The following is an 18,036-nucleotide window of genomic DNA, read 5'->3' as shown; positions in this document are numbered from 1 at the left end:
GCCGTATTAACAAAGTAAAGGGGAAAATCACCATCTTAACAAATGCAAAACAGTAATTCAGTTTTCATTCAACATGTACTTGTCATGTTAGGCCAACTAGGAGTAGAAGAAAATTTCTTTAACTAAATAAAGTATATCTAACAAAATCTTTACAGCAAATTATTTTTTATTTTTTTAAATTTTTTTTTTAGACATAGTCTCACTCTGTTGCCCAGGCTGGAGTATGGTGGCGCGATCTCGGCTCACTGCAAGGTCTGCCTCCCGGATTCACACCATTCTCCTGCCTCAGCCTCCTGAGGAGCTGGGACTACAGGCACCGCCACCACGCCCGGCTAATTTTTTATATTTTTGGTAGAGACGGGGTTTCACTGCGTTAGCCAGGATGGTCTTGATCTCCTGACCTCATGATCTGCCGCCTCAGCCTCCCAAAGTGCTGGGATTACAGGTGTGAACCACTGCGCCCAGCTGCAGCAAAAATTTTAAGTACTGAAATCCTTTAGAACCATCCCCATTGGCAGCAGAACTGAACAGGGACCCCACTACTCTCCAGTGGGATTTAGCGGCCGTACTAGTGATTACCACAACAAAGAAAAAGGAAACAAGGCCCGTGCGGTGGCTCAGGCCTGTAATTCCAGCACTTTGGGAGGCCGAGGCGGCAGATCATGAGGTCAGGAGATCAAGACCATCCTGGCTAACATGGAAAAGCCCCATCTCTATTAAAATACAAAGTCAGCCGGGCGTGGTGGCGCATGCCTGTAATCCCAGCTACTCAGGCGGCTGAGGCGGGAGAATCACCTGATCCCAGGAGGCAGGGATTGCCATGAGCCGAGATCTAGCCATTGCACTCCAGCCTGGGCAACAAGAGTGAAACTCTATCTCAAAAAAAAAAAAAAGAAAAAGGAAACAAGGCATGCTAATTGAAAAATAACTTTTCGTATCTAGAAAATCCAGGTGAATTCATAAACTATTGAAACCAAGAAGCCCACAAGATCACCCCACAAAAAGTTATATTCCTAGCAATGACAATACTATTTTAACAGCAACCTAAATGCTAAAATAAATGTAACAAAGGTTTTGGACAAAATCATGAAACATGATAGAAGGTCATAAAAGAAGGCCTAAATGGGAGATTTTTATGGATGGGACAATTCAGTATCACCAAAGTGTTAACTTTCCCCCAAGTTAATCCGTGTATTTAATCAAAATCCCAACAGAATTCTTTGTGGAGTTAGGAAATTGATTGTAATAAACATAGAAGATAAAGGTCTGAGGATAGCCATGGCGATTCGGGGAGCAGAGGCAGGAGGGGGAGGGCTCACCTACCAAGCGTCTGGATAGATCATAAACCTGCCATCAGTCATGACAAGGGGTCGAGCAGAATTCGGATTCCCAGGCAGGGATGTGTGCAAGGACCTGGCTTGTCCTGGGGCTGGTCAATCTTTGGCACGGAATGGCCTCTTCAGGAACGGGTGTTATTGGGACAGCTGCCTTTCCATGTGGATGATGGCATAAAAGTAGCACCCCCCAAACTTAAGATTAAAACATTAAGATTATTATGAGGAAAGGAAAGGAAATCTTAAATATCATAAGATTATTATGAGGAATATAGAATATTCTTATTGCCTAGGGCAAGGATAGATTTCTTACAAAAGACAAGCTGCACTTTAAGAGATGGACAAAAAGAAAAGATGGACAATCTGATCACATCCCATGGTGAACTTCTCTCCACGCTAAGACCCCAGACAAGGATAAAAAGTAGGACCAAGGTCCAGAGAAGAAAACAAATTCTGCTCAAAATCATAACTGTTCAACGTTGTATACATTCTCTCTCTTCAACTGAAAGTTGTTTAGCATCCTATGGGACTGGAGTGACACCCGGCCGGCCCGAGGGCTCAGCTGCCTCCAGCTGCGGCCCCAAGAAGGCAAAGCACCCAGTGGGGAGGAGGGAGCAGCCCCGGCTCTGATGACTGACAGTGGTGCCCAGGCCCAGCTCCCTTCTCTACACAGACAACAGAGGCCCGCTTAGCACAGGCTTTTCCTTGCCAGTGCAGACACCGTCAGCCAGTGGAAATGACCTGCAAGACAGCTTGCCGTGGCCGCTTTGCAGGCACAGGGCACACAGGCATTCGTGCACGCAGCTCCTCTGTCCTCCTATGCCCTGCACCCTCTGTCACAAGGAAACGCTTGCTTCTAGCAGCACCAAATAGATTTGGAACCAGTTTGTGCCCAAGCTCAAATCCCGTCAGCGTCTGCCTGTTTCCCTGGCGTGCATGCGTCCTGCCGAGATGCATCTGGCACCAGGTGGGATGTGCTCACAGGTTCTCAAAATGACAACACATAGCAGTTTCCCTGGATATTTGTTAAATACTATTCCTGGGACCTACCCAGAGATTCCAATTCCTTACGGGTGTGGAAGAGCCTGGAAATCGCATGTGTGGTGTGTGGCATGTGTATAGGGGTGTGTTTATGTGGTGTGTCTTTGGGGTATGAGTGTGGTATGTGTATAGCGTGAGTTTGGGTTGTGTGGGTGTGGCGTGTGTATGGCGTGAGTTTGGGTTGTGTGGGTGTGGCGTGTGTATGGTGGGTGTGAGTGTGGTGTGTGTATAGCGTTTGAGTTTGGGTTGTGTGAGTGTGGTGTGTGTATGGTGGGTGTGAGTGTGGTGTGTGGGGGGTGAGTGTGGTATGTGTGTAGCCTGAGTTTGGGTTGTGTGAGTGTGGCATGTGTATGGTGGGTGTGAGTGTGGTGCGTGGGGGGTGAGTGTGGTATGTGTGTAGCGTGAGTTTGGGTTGTGTGAGTGTGGCATGTGTATGGTGGGTGTGAGAGTGGTGTGTGTATGGCATGAGTTTGGGTTGTGTGAGTGTGGCGTGTGTATGGTGTGAGTTTGGGTTGTGTGAGTGTAGCATGTGTATGGCGTGAGTTTGGGTTGCATGAGTGTGGTGCTCATGTACAAGTGTGAGCACGGAGATTCTTTGGTAGGGAGGGAGTCGGGGTCTCCCTCTGTCGCCCAGGCTTGAGTGCAGTGGCACAATCTCAGCTCATTGCAACCTCCGCCTCTCAGGTTCTCTGTCTCCTGAGTAGCTGGGACCACAGGCACTGACCACCAAGTCCAGCTAATTTTTTAATTTTTTGTCTAGGTTTGGTCTTGCTATGTTGCCCAGGTTGGTCTGGAACTCTTTCCTCACGCGATCCTCAGTCCTCAGCCTCCCAAAGTACTGGGATTACAGGCACGAGCCACCACCCAGGAGATTCTGATGTCGCACACATCTGACTCGCACACTCCCCAGACAGCTCCCGTGTGCCCAGCACCACAGTCAGGGATAGCTGATATATAAATTAGCCAGGTATGGTGGCGTGCACCTGTGGTCCCAGCTACTCGGGAGGCTGAGGCACAAGAATCTCTTGAACCCGGGAGGTGGAGGTTGCAGTGACATTGCACCAGTGCACTCTCCAGCCTGGCAACAGAGCAAGACTCCGTCTCAAAACAACAACAACAACAAAAACAAACAAAAGACGTAAGACGTGGACCGCTGGAGAATGGGGGTGCTGCCTGCAGTCAAAACAGAGTGGGGCTGCCCAGCTCAGGGCCAGAATGATCCTATTCCCAGCACTTCTCAGTCAGGCTCTGTGGCTCAACTAAGAAACCAGCCTCCCTTGCAGGCAATGGCCTAGCTGGCCTGGTCTCCTGGAGGCTCTCTTCAAATATTTACATCGACACCCAAGATACGCTCTCAAGAATTGACTTGCATTATTGCTATGGGCCAAGTTTTCATCTGCAGTTTAAATCTGTTTCCCAACCTACGTTCCTATGTCCTAGGGGTTTGGAATTCTAGATCGTATTTGAAGTGTTGGTGTCACACACACACCTTAACACCTGCACGCTGGCAACAAAACCATCCGCTTTGCAGCACAGCTGGGGCCGCCTGACCTTTCTCCTGTCCTCCCTGCTTGAGCTCAGCAGCTGGGCAGCAGGGGATGCATGGCCACTGGCCAGCCAGGTGCAGCTCTCAGCTGGGGTGTTCAGAGGACGCCTCTGTCCCCCCCTCCCCCATCCCTCTGTCGCCCTTGGAGGCAGAGAACTTTGCCCGCCAGTCCCATGGGGAATGTCAACAGGCAGAGGCAGCGCTGCAGAGATTTCATCATGGTCTCCCAAGCCCTCGGGCTCCTCTGCCTTCTGCTTGGGCTTCAGGGCTGTCTGGCTGCAGGTGCGTCCGGGGAGATTTTTCCCATAAACTTGGTGGAAGGGCAGTGGGCAAATCCAGGAGCCGACCCGGGCTTCCCAAACCCTGTCCTTGCTCTGGACACCCCCATTCACCAGGAGGGTTTTCTGGTGGCTCCTGTTCAATTGTTTTCCTTCCAGAAACCAGCATCCAGGCACAGGAGGGGAGGCCCTTCTTAGTAGCCCAGGCTTTGGTGGGGCTATTTTTCAAAGAACTTTAGGAGTGGGTGGTGCTTTCTTGGCCCCCATGGGCCCCTGCCTGTTAGGTTGGACAAGCACAGGGAGTCTGGGGCCTCTCAGAGTATGGGAGGTGCTCACAGGCTGCTCCCAGGCTGGGGAGGACAAGTGTGTGGGGGATGGTGCCTGGGGCATGGGGGATGGGGTGTGGAGGATGGGGGGTGGGGATGGCATGTGGGGTGTGGAGGATGGGCCATGAGGGGGTGGGTCCTGGGAAACGGTATGTGGGGTATGAGGGATGGGGCGTGGGGTGCGGGAGGGGGGTGTGGGAAAGTGTGTGGGGTGTGGGGGATGGGATGTGGGAAGTGGCATGTGGAGTGCAAGGAATGGGGCATGGAGGTGTTGAGCGTGGGGTGTGTGGGGTGTGGGGGATGGGGAATGAAAAGGGTGTGTGGTGTGTGGGGGATGGGGTGAGGGGATGGCGTGGGAGGTGGGGCATGGGGATGGCAGGTGTGGCGTGGGGATGGCGAGTGGGGGGGGGGGCGTGGGGATGGTGACTGTGGGGTGGGGATGGCGAGTGGGGCTGGGGCCTGGGAATGGTGAGTGGGGTGTGGGGATGGCGAGTACAGGGTGTGGCATGGGGATGGCGAATGGGGCATGAGGATGGCGTGTGGGGATGGCGAGTAGGGGGGTGGGCTGTGAGGGACAGTGCCTGAGATGTGGGGCTGCAGCCCCAGCTCACACATGGCCTTATGACCCCAGCCACCTTCCTGCCCCAGGCGGGGTCGCTGAGGCCTCAGGAGGAGAAAACACAGGACCTGCTGTGGAAGCCAGGGCCTCACAGAGGTGAGCAGGGACTGCCACTGGTTTAGTGCCGGGGCCCAGTGGGGGCCAACATCACCTCCTTGGCCTCCCATGGCAAGGAGCCAGCCCGCGGGGTGGCTACTCAGTGCCCCCCAAGGAGGGTGTTCCCTGCTCAAGAGGAAGTGACCGCTCCAGTTCAGCCTTCCCTGGGACTGGAGTGCAGGTGACCTTATCTTCTTTGTTAAATCCTGTTCCTTCCAGACAATCCTGTGTTATTCATCAGGTTTGCCTCAGTTCTTGAGAGCTTTTCTGATGCAAATCTGCTTTCATCCCAGGGCGGTCGGGGCTCTGCTCACGCCAGCCTCCAGGAGTGTGGGTGTCCCGGGGGCGTGGGTGTCCCGGGGGCGTGGGTGTCCTGGGAGCGGTTGTCTCGGGAGCGGGTGTCCCGGGAATGTGGGTGTCCCGGAAGTGTGGGTGTCCCGGAAGTGTGGGTGTCCCGGGGCGTGAGTGGCTTGGGGGCGCGGGTGTCCCGGAGCGGTTGTCTCGGGAGCGGGTGTCCCGGGAGTGTGGGTGTCCTGGGGGCGTGGGTGTCCCGGGAGTGTGAGTGTCCCAGGGGCCTGGATGTCGGGGGACTGCAGGGACATGGGCCTCCCCTCCCACTCCTGCTGCCCGGGGCACCTCCCCTGAGGACTCCGCCTCCAAGAGCTCCCACCTCCTGGATTCTTTGGTGACCCCCGCCTGCATCCTCAGCCTCCTTCCAAACCAGACCGGTTCTCTAGGGACGAGGACGTGTGAAACTGATTTTAAAGGAAACTGACGGTGGCGTTTCTCTCGGCCCCACGTGGCCCAGTAGCGCCCACCTTCCGTCCCTTCTTCCGCGCTCAGTAACCGATTTAGGCCGCTCCTGCGGAACTCGGGCTCCTGCCCACCTGCCACCTGCGTCCACCTGAGGCCTCGTCCTCCCAGCAAAGGTCGTCCCTCCCGAACGCGCCTCCTGCGGCCTCTCCAGAGCCCCTCCCGCGCGTCCTCTCGGCCTCCTCCCGGGCCTCCCTCTCCCGCCTGCCCCACGGCCCGGCCAGTCTCCCCTCGCGGGCTGAGGCGGGTTCAGGCAGCGCGGCCGCCCCGGGGGTCACTCCTCGTCCACCACCGCGTGGTGCCCACAGCTCACAGCTCCCGGGAGACGGTCCCCTCAGCTGCAGGGCGTCCTGAAGAACGGCCTGCTCAGAGCTGAGCGCACGGGCTTGCCTCGCCCTGGGCGCCCTTGGCCCTCGCCCACCCCGTTTTCCATGGGCAAAGCGGGGGTCCTACTTGCCTACAAGTAACCGTCGGGGTTACGGAGAGGCCAGGAGCTGCAGCGGGGGGCTCTGCTCTCAGGACCGGCCCCAGGAGGATCCGCGCGAGGTCTGGCGCTCCGAGGGGTCGCAGGGCACAGAGGGGCCCCAAGCGGAGGAGGGGGAGGCGGCAGGAGCCCAGGACCGCCCAGAGGCGGCGAGGAAGCCTGGGGCTCGGTGTCGGGGGAGCCGGGCAGGGGCCGCGCCTCGGACCCTCAGCTGCAGGGCGTCCTGAAGAACGGCCTGCTCGGAGCTGAGCGCACGGGCTTGCCTCGCCCTGGGGCGGGGCTTGGGGAAGGCAGATCTGGCCGCCGGAGACGCGGTGCGGATGGACACGAGGGATTTGGATTTCCGCGGGCGGCTGTGCACCGCCAAGGCGGCGTTGGCGCGCGGTTCATGTGGGCCCAGGCGGGTGCCCAGCGCCCGGGCCGCGCCGCCTTCTCCTCGCCAGCATTAACCCCCAGCCTCACATTTATGCGGCGGCGCCCGCGGCCCCCTTCGGCCCAGCTTCCGCGCGTGCCCCTGAGCGCGCCCTCGGGATCAGCCCCTGGAAGCGGAGAGGCCGGGCCGGGAAGGATGAGTGAGGGGGGTGATCGCCCCAGGAGCACCGCAGGGAGGACGCCCAGCCAGGCCTGCGAGCAGCGCCGCTCCCCTCCCCCAGGACGGGGCGGGAAACTGCGATGCCCCCGCTGCGTGGGGCAGGGCCGTGGGGCGGTCTCCGAGGACTGGGCGCGGCAAGCGGTGAGCGTTTCACGGAACTCGCGTTTTTCAGTCTTCGTAACCCAGGAGGAAGCCCATGGCGTCCTGCACAGGCAGCGGCGCGCCAACTCGTTCCTGGAGGAGCTGCGGCCGGGCTCCCTGGAGAGGGAGTGCAAGGAGGAGCAATGCTCCTTCGAGGAGGCCCGGGAGATCTTCAAGGACCTGGAGAGGACGGTGAGCGCAACCGCGGGGCGCCCCGCACCGCTGAGACTGCAGGCGGCGCTGGACCAGGCCGTGTGGGGCCGCCTGTGTCTCTCCGGCTGTGGCTGTGAGCGGCGAACACGCAGCGGCGCCCGCACTGCGCTTCCTGCGGGGGTCGCTTTCCGCCTGGGGTGACTCCGCTTTCCTGGGCGATTCCCCTCCCTCCCCGTTTCCAGGAACACCCCACCAGGCCACGCTCTCCCTACGCGGCCACTCCGCGCATGCCGGTTTTCACATCAGAAAATACGATTTGAAAAGCACACCTAGGATGTCCCCCTTAACTTCCCAAGGGTGGCCCCCCAATCCCCTAAGGATGCGGGGCAGTCTGCGCATCACGGATGCGCGGCTCACAGAAGGGACGTGGTGAGAAGCTGGCCTGGGGGAGCTGCTCGCGGCCTACACCATGCCACCAGCGGCACCTCCGCAGGGCACATGTCGGGGAGAAAAAACGTGTGGGGACCTGGGGCTTTCTCCACCTCACACTCACGGGTCACCTCACACAGGACACCTTACACTCAGGGTGCACTTCAAACTCACAGGTCATTACACCTCACACAGGACGCCTCACACAAGACACCTCACACAGGGCACACTTCACACTCACGGGTCACCTCACATTCGGCACCTCACACAGATCACCTCACTCAGAGGACACCTCACACTGGGCACGCTTCACACTCGGGACACCTCACACTCAGGGTGCACTTCAGACTCACAGGTCATTACACCTCACACAGATCACCTCACTCTTACAGGACACTTCACACTCACAGATCACCTCACTCTCACAGGACACTTCGGACAGGACACACTTCACACTCACAGGCCACCTCACACAGGTTATGTCAAACTCACAGGTCCCCTCACACAGTCACCTCACACAGTGTACACTTCACACTCACAGGTCCCCTCACACAGTCACCTCACACACAGGGCACACTTCACACTCACAGGTCCCCTCACACAGGTCATCTCACACTCACAGGATGCACTTCACACTCACAGGTCCCATCACACACAGGACACCTCACACTCGTCACCTCACACACGTTACATCAAACTCTCAGGTCCCCTCACACAGGTCCCCTCACACAGTCACCTCACACACAGGGCACACTTCACATTCGCAGGTCACCTCACACCGGGCCCACGACTCTCAAAGGTCACCACACCTCACACACATCAGCTCACATAGATCATCTCACCCTCACAGGACATCCATCACACTCACAGGTCACGTCACACTCATAAGATACCTCACCCACAGGTCACCGCACACAAATCACTTCGCTCACACAGATCACCTCACACACAGGACACAGATCACCTCACACACAGGGCACACTTCACACTCACAGGTTCCCTCACACAGGACACCTCACACTCACAGATCACCTCACTCAACACCGATCACCTCACACAGGGGACACTTCGTTCTCACAGGTCACCTCACATAGGACATCTCACACACAGGTCACCTCACAGATCACACAGGGCACACTTCATTCACAGATCACACCTCACCTCCCACTCACAGATCACCTCACTCTCACAGGGCACCTCACTCTCACAGGACACCTCATACAGGGCACACTTCACTCCCACAGCTCACCATACCTCACACAGATCACCTCATACAGATCACTTCATTCTCACAGGATACCTCACACTCAGGGCACCCTTCACACTCACGGGTCACCTCACACAAGGCACCCTTCACACTCACAGGTCACCACACCTCACACAGATCATCTCACTCTCACAGGACACCTCACTCTCACAGGACCCCTCACACTCAGATTATCTCACACTCAGGTCGCCACACCTCACACTCTTAGGATGTCTCACGCAGGATGCCTCACAGTCACAGAGAACCACATCTCATATGCACAAGACACTTCACATTCACAGGACACCTCATGCTCACAGGAAGCCTCACACTCACAGGAAGTTCAGCTGTCTGAGACAAAGGCTAACATGACCCTTTCCGGGCAAATTGAGGATGGTCATGCCTAGCATTTTTATCCACCTAGTTTTCAAAGCATTTCTCATCTGTTGTATTCTCACAGCACCCTGTGAGTTTAAGTTTAGGTGGCCAACAGTTTCTTCAGCAATCACTTTTTTCTGTGGAGTGCTTTTGCTGTTTGTGGAAGATTTTGCATCTGCTACTGCACCCTCTCCCGGTGTCAGCCGGTGTGTGTGGCCACCCTGTCAGAGATGGAGCTGTGGCTCAAAGCCTGTGTACCTCATCCCAGGTCCACAGCTCAGCGACAGAAGAGTCAGGGCTGAACCTCGGGTGTTCTGACCTGGGAGCAGGAAATGTGTGGTCACCCATAGTTTCAGAAGTCCTGGGGAGGGGCCAAGATTGGAAGAAATCTACCTCAGCTCTGCAGGAAAGTCTGGCTTCCCGAGCCCACCCCGCCAGGCCCAGGTCCAAGTTCCCCAACCCCAGCTCGTGGTTTGTCCAGTGCTCACCGTTGGGTGCGCTGGTGAAGGTGCTCACGAGGCTTTCTCTTTTGTTCCCTCAGAAGCTGTTCTGGATTTCTTACAGTGGTGAGTAGATGATCGCCACCAATCCTGCCTGCAACCCTTCTCCTCAGCATACTGACGCCAGCCCATTCCACAGATGGGGACCAGTGTGCCTCAAATCCGTGCCAGAATGGGGGCTCCTGCAAGGACCAGCTCCAGTCCTATATCTGCTTCTGCCTCCCTTCCTTCGAGGGCCGGAACTGTGAGAAGAGTGAGGCCCCACTTTGGGTCCCATATTTGCAGAGGGCCCTGGGGAGCTGGTAGCGGTGGCCTGGCTAACCGGGTTGCAGGGTGCACAACCTGGTGGGGTGTGTGGACCGGGCATTCTGGGCTCAGCCCCAGTTGGAATTTGGTCTAGGTGACCTTGAAGTCCCTTCTAGTCTGAGGTCTTTGACAGGGACCCAAGGTTCTAATTCTCAGACTCAGTGGCCCCTTGGGCTCCCGGCCCTGGGCAATTCTCAGCCCTCGAGATGGCCCAGCTGAGAGTCCCTGTGTCCCTGTCCCACTTCCACGTCCCACCAGGCAGCACCGCTTGGTAAACTTCCCCTTCTCTACTTTCCATTACAAAGGTTTGAGGTGTTTTTTGTTTGTTTGTTTGTTTTTTGTTTTGTTTTGTTTACCATCTGAATATTAAATTATTGCAAAGTTTGAGGCCCCCAACTTCCCTTAGGTTCAGTAATTCACTAGAAGGACTCATAGAACCCACTGAAGTGGATACACTCACAGTTACCATTTATTACAGCAAAGGAAGCTGACATAAGTCTGCAGAGGAACCGGGCACAAACTTCCCATTGTCCCCTCCCTGTGGGGTCATGTGGACACTTCTCCCAGAAAGACGTGTGATGAGACGTGGGAAGTACTGCCAACTTGGGAAGCTCTATGAGCCCCGGTGTCCAGAGGTTTTATCAGGGCTCAATCACACAGACCCAGCTGACCACCCACGCGGCTGACCTCAGTCTCAGCCCCTCCAGAGGCCAAGCCAATAGTGTGGCCCGAGGCCCTGCCATCATCACATTGTCAGCTAGACCATCCAGCATGGCCCAAGGTCCGGGTAAACACCAACATTCCCTCAGGGCTTAGCGATCACTTCCCAGGAGCCAAGGCAAAGGCTATCCTTTCCCTGGTAACAGCAGCTCATCCTTGACCACCCAAGACCACATTCTCACACTGAACGAGCTCTCCGCCACAGCAGCCACTTTCTTCTCTAAGTAGAAGAGAGCCCAGCAAGGTGGGGCAGGCTGAAGAGAGAGGCTTCCTGCTGGTCATCTGGGTCCAGAATGCCTGGGGATCTCTGCTCAGCCCTGGTGCCCAGCAGCCCTGGTGTGCATCCTGCAGGGCAGGCCTTCCCGCCAGAGTCCTGGACTTACTCAGGGCCACTGCCCTTGCCCACATCAATCAAAGTCGGGCTGCCGGTTCTGCTGCTTCTGTCTGAGCCCATGGCCAGTGCTGGGACTGACTGTCCCTAGGCGGGCTCACGGTGGCATGAGGCCAGCTTGGAGAACTGTCTCAGCGCTCTGGTCCTCTCATCAGTTGAGTCTCTGATTGGAAGTCCCTTGGACACTTTTACCATCCCTACGGGACTTTCACTTTCCCCCAGGCTCCCCTCAGCTTCCCATCAGCTGCTCGGAAGAGTGGTCACCCTGGAGGCCACTGCCCACCAGCCAGGCACCCCCCAAATGCAACTGCAGCCAGCGCTGCCCCCGACTGGCAAGGCTGTTCAGACATGTGACTCCTCTGATCCAGGCCTTGTCCTTTGGATCAGTCCACGGAGCAGGCGGTGCCCAGCTCAGGCTCTGTCGCCCACAGCTCAGTGCCCCTTCCAGGCAGAACGCCGCTGCTGACTTAGGGCACTGCCTCCCCCGGGGCTGGCTCTCACTGACCCAAAGAGGCCCCTCTCAGGGTATCCCCTTCCTGTCCACAGACAAGGACGACCAGCTGATCTGCGTGAACGAGAACGGCGGCTGTGAGCAGTACTGCAGTGACCACGCGGGTGCCAAGCGCTCCTGTTGGTGCCACGAGGGGTACTCGCTGCTGGCAGACGGGGTGTCCTGCATGCCCACAGGTGACCAGGCTTCATGTCCCAGTCCCAGATGACACCAGTCCCTGTCCCACTACGGATTCTCTTACTGGACAAAAGACGGGTGGGGGTGGCTTCACATCTGAGCACCAACCATGCGCTGACCAACCGTGAGGCAGGATCTGGGCACCAAGGGTGGCACAGGCCAGAGCGACAGTGACTAGGATGGGCACCCTGGGGGCAGTCCCTGAATGGCCTCAGGCCCCCTACCCATGCTAGGCAGACCAGGGGAGCCAAGCAAGGCTCTATCTCACGTCCAACTCCCACTCGCAGGACCTCCGCTGGGGTTCGTGAATCTGCCTTGGCACAGGCAGTGTCTGTACTGACTGCTGCCCGCCCTGAATTCCAAAACTTGTAAAGGCTCCTGGGAAAATGGGATGTTTCTCCAAACAAATGGGCTGCACTTCCAAAAGCAGGGACACCCCACGCCCACTGTGTCTCGAAGAGGTGGACGTGCCCACCCTGGCCACACAGCCTGGGACTCAGCCCGCCACCTCCTCAGGTTTTCTTTCTGGCCCAAGACCTTGATTGGAGCAGATCAAAACTAAGCATGGGATCAAAACAACAGAGTTGTTTGTGACGTTGATTCATCTTTAGCTAGAATTTCATTCACCTTTTACTAACGTCAAGCAACACATTTTCCCCCTGAAAAGTGAGCAGAGGGCGATATTAAGACGTAAGCCCTCCATCTCCTCCAAAACCAGCCCTGACCATTGTCTCCTCAGCCAGCCACTTCCGCAAGGGCCTCTCATGGCCCAGCCCCACCAGTCAGGCCCAGCCGAGGCCCTGCCTTCCACCATCCCTGGGCCCTGGCAGCTCCTGCTCCTGGGGGCCTCCCATAGCCTCGGCCTCAAGGCCTCTCAGAGGATGGGTGTTTCTGAATCTTTCCTAGTGGCTCGTTCATCCTTCACAAATTTCTGCATCTTTCTGACTTTTGTTTTACACAGTTGAATATCCATGTGGAAAAATACCTATTCTGGAAAAAAGAAATGCCAGCAAACCCCAAGGCCGAATTGTCGGGGGCAGGGTGTGCCCCAAAGGGGAGTGTCCATGGCAGGTAAGGCTTCCCTTGGCTTCAGGATTCCAAGCCCTGAGGGTCTTGGAGCCTTTTGAATGTGAGCTGAACAACAGCTCTGGAAGGGAAAATGGGCAGGTCAGCCCCAAGGCCACCAGGCTCCAAGTCAGCCCACCTAGAACCTCCAGCTCGCTGCACCCCCATGCTTTCAGTGGGGCAAAGAAGGAGAAAAGAAGACGACACTCGCTGAGGGTCTACCCTGTGCAGAGAACCCTGCGAGATGCCCCTCCCGAGTTGTCACGTCATCCTCACTGTTACTCTTTGAGGTGGGATCTTTGCCTGATCTTTGCAAAATCAGGAGCATTGGATCAAAGCTATGTGAAGATCCCGTGAGGTGAACAGTGAAATCTCACAGCGACGTTTGTATTGTTGGGCTGTGCCCAAGAGCACGTCTAGGCTAGAGAGGGGCACAGCCTCCCAGAGCCAGGTCTGAGCAGCTTTGCCTGGGAGGGATCTGCAAAGACCCCAGGATTTCAGAAACAAATTGTGCAATGCCAGAGGTCCCTTGGCGTGCCCGGGAGGGCGAGTCATCAGAGAAACAATGACAGTAATGTGACTTCCATGCCTCCTGTCCCCCCGCCCAGGTCCTGTTGTTGGTGAATGGAGCTCAGCTGTGTGGAGGGACCCTGATAAACACCATCTGGGTGGTCTCTGCGGCCCACTGTTTCGACAAAATCAAGAGCTGGAGGAACTTGACCGCGGTGCTGGGTAGGTGTCGCTCTCCCCTGTGTGACCGCGGTGCTGGGTAGGTACCACTCTCCTCTGTCTGACCACGTTGCTGGGTGGGTACTGCTCTCCCATCTGACTGCTGTGCTGGTTACGCGCCGCTCTCCCGTCTGACGATGGTGCTGAGTAGGCGCCACTCTCCCCTGTCTGACCACGGCTCTCAAGTGTCTCAGGGGCCGCAGCTCTAGGCTTCGTGCTGTCACTTCCACAGACAGACAGACATCTCCTAAAGGGGAGCAACTGTGCTAGGCATGACTGCTGTGGCCACCGTCCTCTCAGCCACTTTCCCATGCCCAAATAAAATGGTAAAAGACGGGGGTTCTGCCCATCCTGCCTCACCTGGCCAAGAGCCCATAGGAGGATGCAACTCCCAGGGCTTCGTGGGACCACTGGGTGGCAGGGACTGTGCTTACTGGGTTTACAGGTGAGATGAACATTCCCAGGCGGGCACTTGGCTGGGAAGAACTGTGGAGAATCAGGGCACGCCCTGCCCCCCCCAGCTGCCAGGTCGCAGCACCCCTTCCCCACCTCAACACCCAGGCCCCAGATTCACCCCAGTTCACACGTCCCCACATGAGCCACAGGCTGCCACCTGCGGCAGGCTGGCCAGGTCACCTTGGGGTTGGATGCAGGCCCCCCTCGCCCCAAAAGGAGACTGCAGTCCCTGCAGACCTAGAAATGGCCACAGCCCGTCCCCATGCACCAGGGGGCGAGGCAGCAGGTAGTGGGATGGGCCTGAGCAAAGCTCCCTCCTTCCAGGCGAGCATGACCTCAGCGAGCACGAAGGGGATGAGCAGAGCCGGCGGGTGGCGCAGGTCATCATCCCCAGCACGTATGTCCTGGGCGCCACCAACCACGACATCGCGCTGCTCCGCCTGCAGCGGCCCGTGGTCCTCACTGACCATGTGGTGCCCCTCTGCCTGCCCGAACGGACGTTCTCCGAGAGGACGCTGGCCTTCGTGCGCTTCTCGTTGGTCAGCGGCTGGGGTCAGCTGCTGGACCGTGGTGCCACAGCCCTGGAGCTCATGGCCCTCAACGTGCCCCGGCTGATGACCCAGGACTGCCTGCAGCAGTCACAGAAGGCGGAAGCCTCCCCAAATATCACGGAGTACATGTTCTGTGCCGGCTACTCGGACGGCAGCAGGGACTCCTGCAAGGGGGACAGTGGAGGCCCACACGCCACCCGCTACCGGGGCACGTGGTACCTGACAGGCATCGTCAGCTGGGGCCAGGGCTGCGCGGCCGTGGGCCACTTCGGGGTGTACACCAGGGTCTCCCAGTACATCGAGTGGCTGCAAAAGCTCATGCACTCAGAGCCACGCCCAGGCGTCCTCCTGCGAGCCCCATTTCCCTAGCCTAGCAGCCCTGCCCCCTGGAGAGAAAGCCAAGGCTGTGTAGAACTGTCCTGGCACAAAATCCCATCGATTCTTCTGCAGTTCATGGGGTAGAGGAGGGCATGGGAGGGAGGGAGAGGTGGGGAGGGAGACAGAGACAGAAACAGAGAGACAAAGAGACAGAGAGAGACTGAGGGAGAGATTCTGAGGACATGGAGAGACTCAAAGAGCCTCCAAGATTCAAAGAGCTTAATAGAGACACAGAGAAGGAATCGAAAAGATGAGATGCAGAGGCAGACAGGTGCTGGACAGAGGGGCAGGGGAATGCCGCGGTTGTCCTGGAGGCAGACAGCCCAGCTGAGCCTCCTTATCTCTCTTCAGCCAAGCCCACCTGCCGGTGATCTGCTGGCCTCAGGCTGCTGTTCTGCCTTCATTGCTGGAGACACTAGAGGCATGTACACATGTGGATGCATACACACACACCAGTGCACACACACAGAGATATGCACACATACGGATGCACACACAGAGGGTCACACACAGATATGCAAACACACACACACACACATATAGAGATATGCACATACACGGATGCATATACACAGATATGTGCACACACAGATGCGTGCACACCACACCAATGCGCACACACACGGATGCAGAGAGATATGCACACACACAGATGCACACAGATATGCACACACATGGATGAGTGCACACACACCAATGTACACACACAGATATGTACACACGGATGCATGCACACCGATGCTGACTCCATGTGTGCTGTCCTCCAAAGGCGGTTGTTTAGCTCTCACTTTTCTCGTTCTTATCCATTATCATCTTCATTTCAGACAATTCAGAAGCATCACCATGCATGTTGGCAAATGCCCCAAACTCTCCCCCAAATGTGCCGGGCTGCACAGGCCGTTCCCCACCGGCTTCCCAACTTCACAATAAATGGCTGCATCTCCTCCGCACGCCTGTGGGGCCTGCCACCCACCGTGTAGCCTGTGATTCATTTTCAGAGCCCCCAGTGCTCATCCTCTGAGATGCTTTTTTCTTTCACAGTTTTCAGCATCACTGAAATGAACCCTCACATGGCAGCTGTTCTTTTTAAAAACAAAAGCTCTTTGATAGATGTTTGAGGCTGTAGCTCCCAGGACCCTGTGGAATTGGATGTTCTCTCCCTGCCACAGCCCTTGTCAATGATATTTCGCAGAGACCCTGGGAGCACCTGCTCGAGAATCAGGGACATACCACTAAATGCAGGTTCCCAGGCCCTGGCTGCAGTGGGAGGACCTGGCAAGCTGCACTCTTGCTGAGTCCCCAGGGTGGTGGGGGAAGAATGAGAAACACGAGCAGAGAAATGGGGAGGTGACAGACACTGCCCGCACTCAAGACTCCGGCAAGCATGGCTCAGAGAGCGAACTCAATGCCATCCCTGCAGGGCCGTCCTGGGCACCAGTGGCGCTCACAGCAGCAAGGCAGGCACCAGCAACCCACCTCAGGGGCACTCAGGCAACATCTAATTTAGAGCAGACAGGGTCCGTGAACTACAGCCGAGGGCTGCTTCCAAGCCACCCTGCTCTTGTAAATAAAGTTTTATGGGAACACACCCACGTTAGTGTCCATGGAGTGGCTGTGACAGAGATGTCCAGCCAGACAGACCAGCTGACCCGCCAAGCCCAGCATGATTAGTGTCAGGACCTCTGCCGAAGATGCTGCTGACCCTGGCCAGACCCCAGTTCCTAATGCCCCCACACAGGGACGGGGGCCAGTGGCGGGCCCTGATCAGGTCAGAGCTGGCTCTGCTTTCTCTTTTGTCCGAGTGACTGGGGAGTCATGAGGGGTCCTGGTGGGGTGCCAGCCTCCCTTCTTGCCAATGGGAAATGCAGGCACCCACCTCACGGTGCTGCTGAAGGAGGGGGCCCAGGACTCTCCAGAAACTTTGCTGAAGGGCCTGGGCACCCTCGAAGGCTACATTTCTTATGGGACGTGCCACCTGCCATGGCTCAGCTCCAGCTTTCTGTGAGTGGCGAGATAGAATACAGGGAGGCCACTGGCCATGGGCCTGCGACAGGGTGGGACGAGGCGGCAGGCTCGGGCCTCCAAAGCCAGCATCACCACCCAGCGTTGATGACAAAGACTGCATGTCTGCCATGAGCATCCTGCTGCTGGTGCACACACCACATTGGTCTCTCCATACAAACGTGCCTAGAGGCGATGTCGGAGTGTGGAGACCAGGAGAGGCAGGAGTCAGACATCTGGTGCCACCAGGAAGGCCCCTCTCAGAGGACTGGGCTGTGCGTGGTGCCCACCGTGGGAGGCCACCCTGGTGTTGGCACCCAGTGCCATCAGTTTGTGTAGTCGGGTGGGGCCCAGTGAGCACCTCCTGTGTGCCAGGCACAATTACGCACAATGTGTGCACACCAGGCCCAGGTGCAGGTGGCTGCGAGACGGGCAACACATCAAGGCAGACACACCGTGAGGCAGTGGCCAGCACTGTGGGTTTTAGGGGCATTGCTCCGGCCACTACGGCATAGCAGGTAGTGATTGCCACACTGGCCAAGTTTTAGACCATTTATTCCAGGGACCCCAGAAGCAAAAATCCTGGCTGCACCTCCCGGTGACTCCCACAGCCATTGAGCGGAGACGCTCAGGGACCTGGTGACAGGAGGTTTCTGTGCTGGAGAATGAGCCCAGAAGCCCTCTCAGCCTCGGAACAGTGTGGCCAGCGGTGGGCAGGTCAGGAGGGGTTTCAGACAGAGCCTGTCCCTCCAGATGGTCGGGGAGGGTCACTCCC

At 57.1% G+C, this 18,036-nt stretch overlaps 1 protein-coding gene across 2 annotated transcripts; it reads left to right on the top strand.

Moving 5' to 3' along the window:
* Positions 1–4,093: 4,093 nt before the first annotated feature.
* Positions 4,094–15,272, top strand: LOC112617330 (coagulation factor VII-like). 2 transcript variants are annotated; one of them, XM_025374089.1, is made up of 8 exons: positions 4,094–4,203; positions 7,302–7,462; positions 10,018–10,042; positions 10,116–10,229; positions 11,940–12,080; positions 13,043–13,152; positions 13,755–13,878; positions 14,656–15,272. In XM_025374089.1, exons 1-8 carry the CDS (start codon positions 4,095–4,097, stop codon positions 15,249–15,251), a joined length of 1,380 nt encoding a protein of 459 aa, XP_025229874.1. In that variant the 5' UTR covers position 4,094; the 3' UTR covers positions 15,252–15,272. The 2 variants fall into 2 exon arrangements, with proteins under 2 accessions (XP_025229874.1, XP_025229875.1); XM_025374090.1 differs by lacking the exons at positions 7,302–7,462; positions 10,018–10,042 and having other exon boundaries at positions 4,095–4,203.
* Positions 15,273–18,036: the final 2,764 nt, after the last annotated feature.

The sequence above is a fragment of the Theropithecus gelada genome, unplaced genomic scaffold, assembly GCF_003255815.1.
Source record: "Theropithecus gelada isolate Dixy unplaced genomic scaffold, Tgel_1.0 HiC_scaffold_16036, whole genome shotgun sequence".
Taxonomy (NCBI): Eukaryota; Metazoa; Chordata; class Mammalia; order Primates; family Cercopithecidae; genus Theropithecus; species Theropithecus gelada.
The sequence above is the reverse complement of the archived record's forward strand: the minus strand, read 5'-3'. Positions and strand labels throughout refer to the sequence as shown.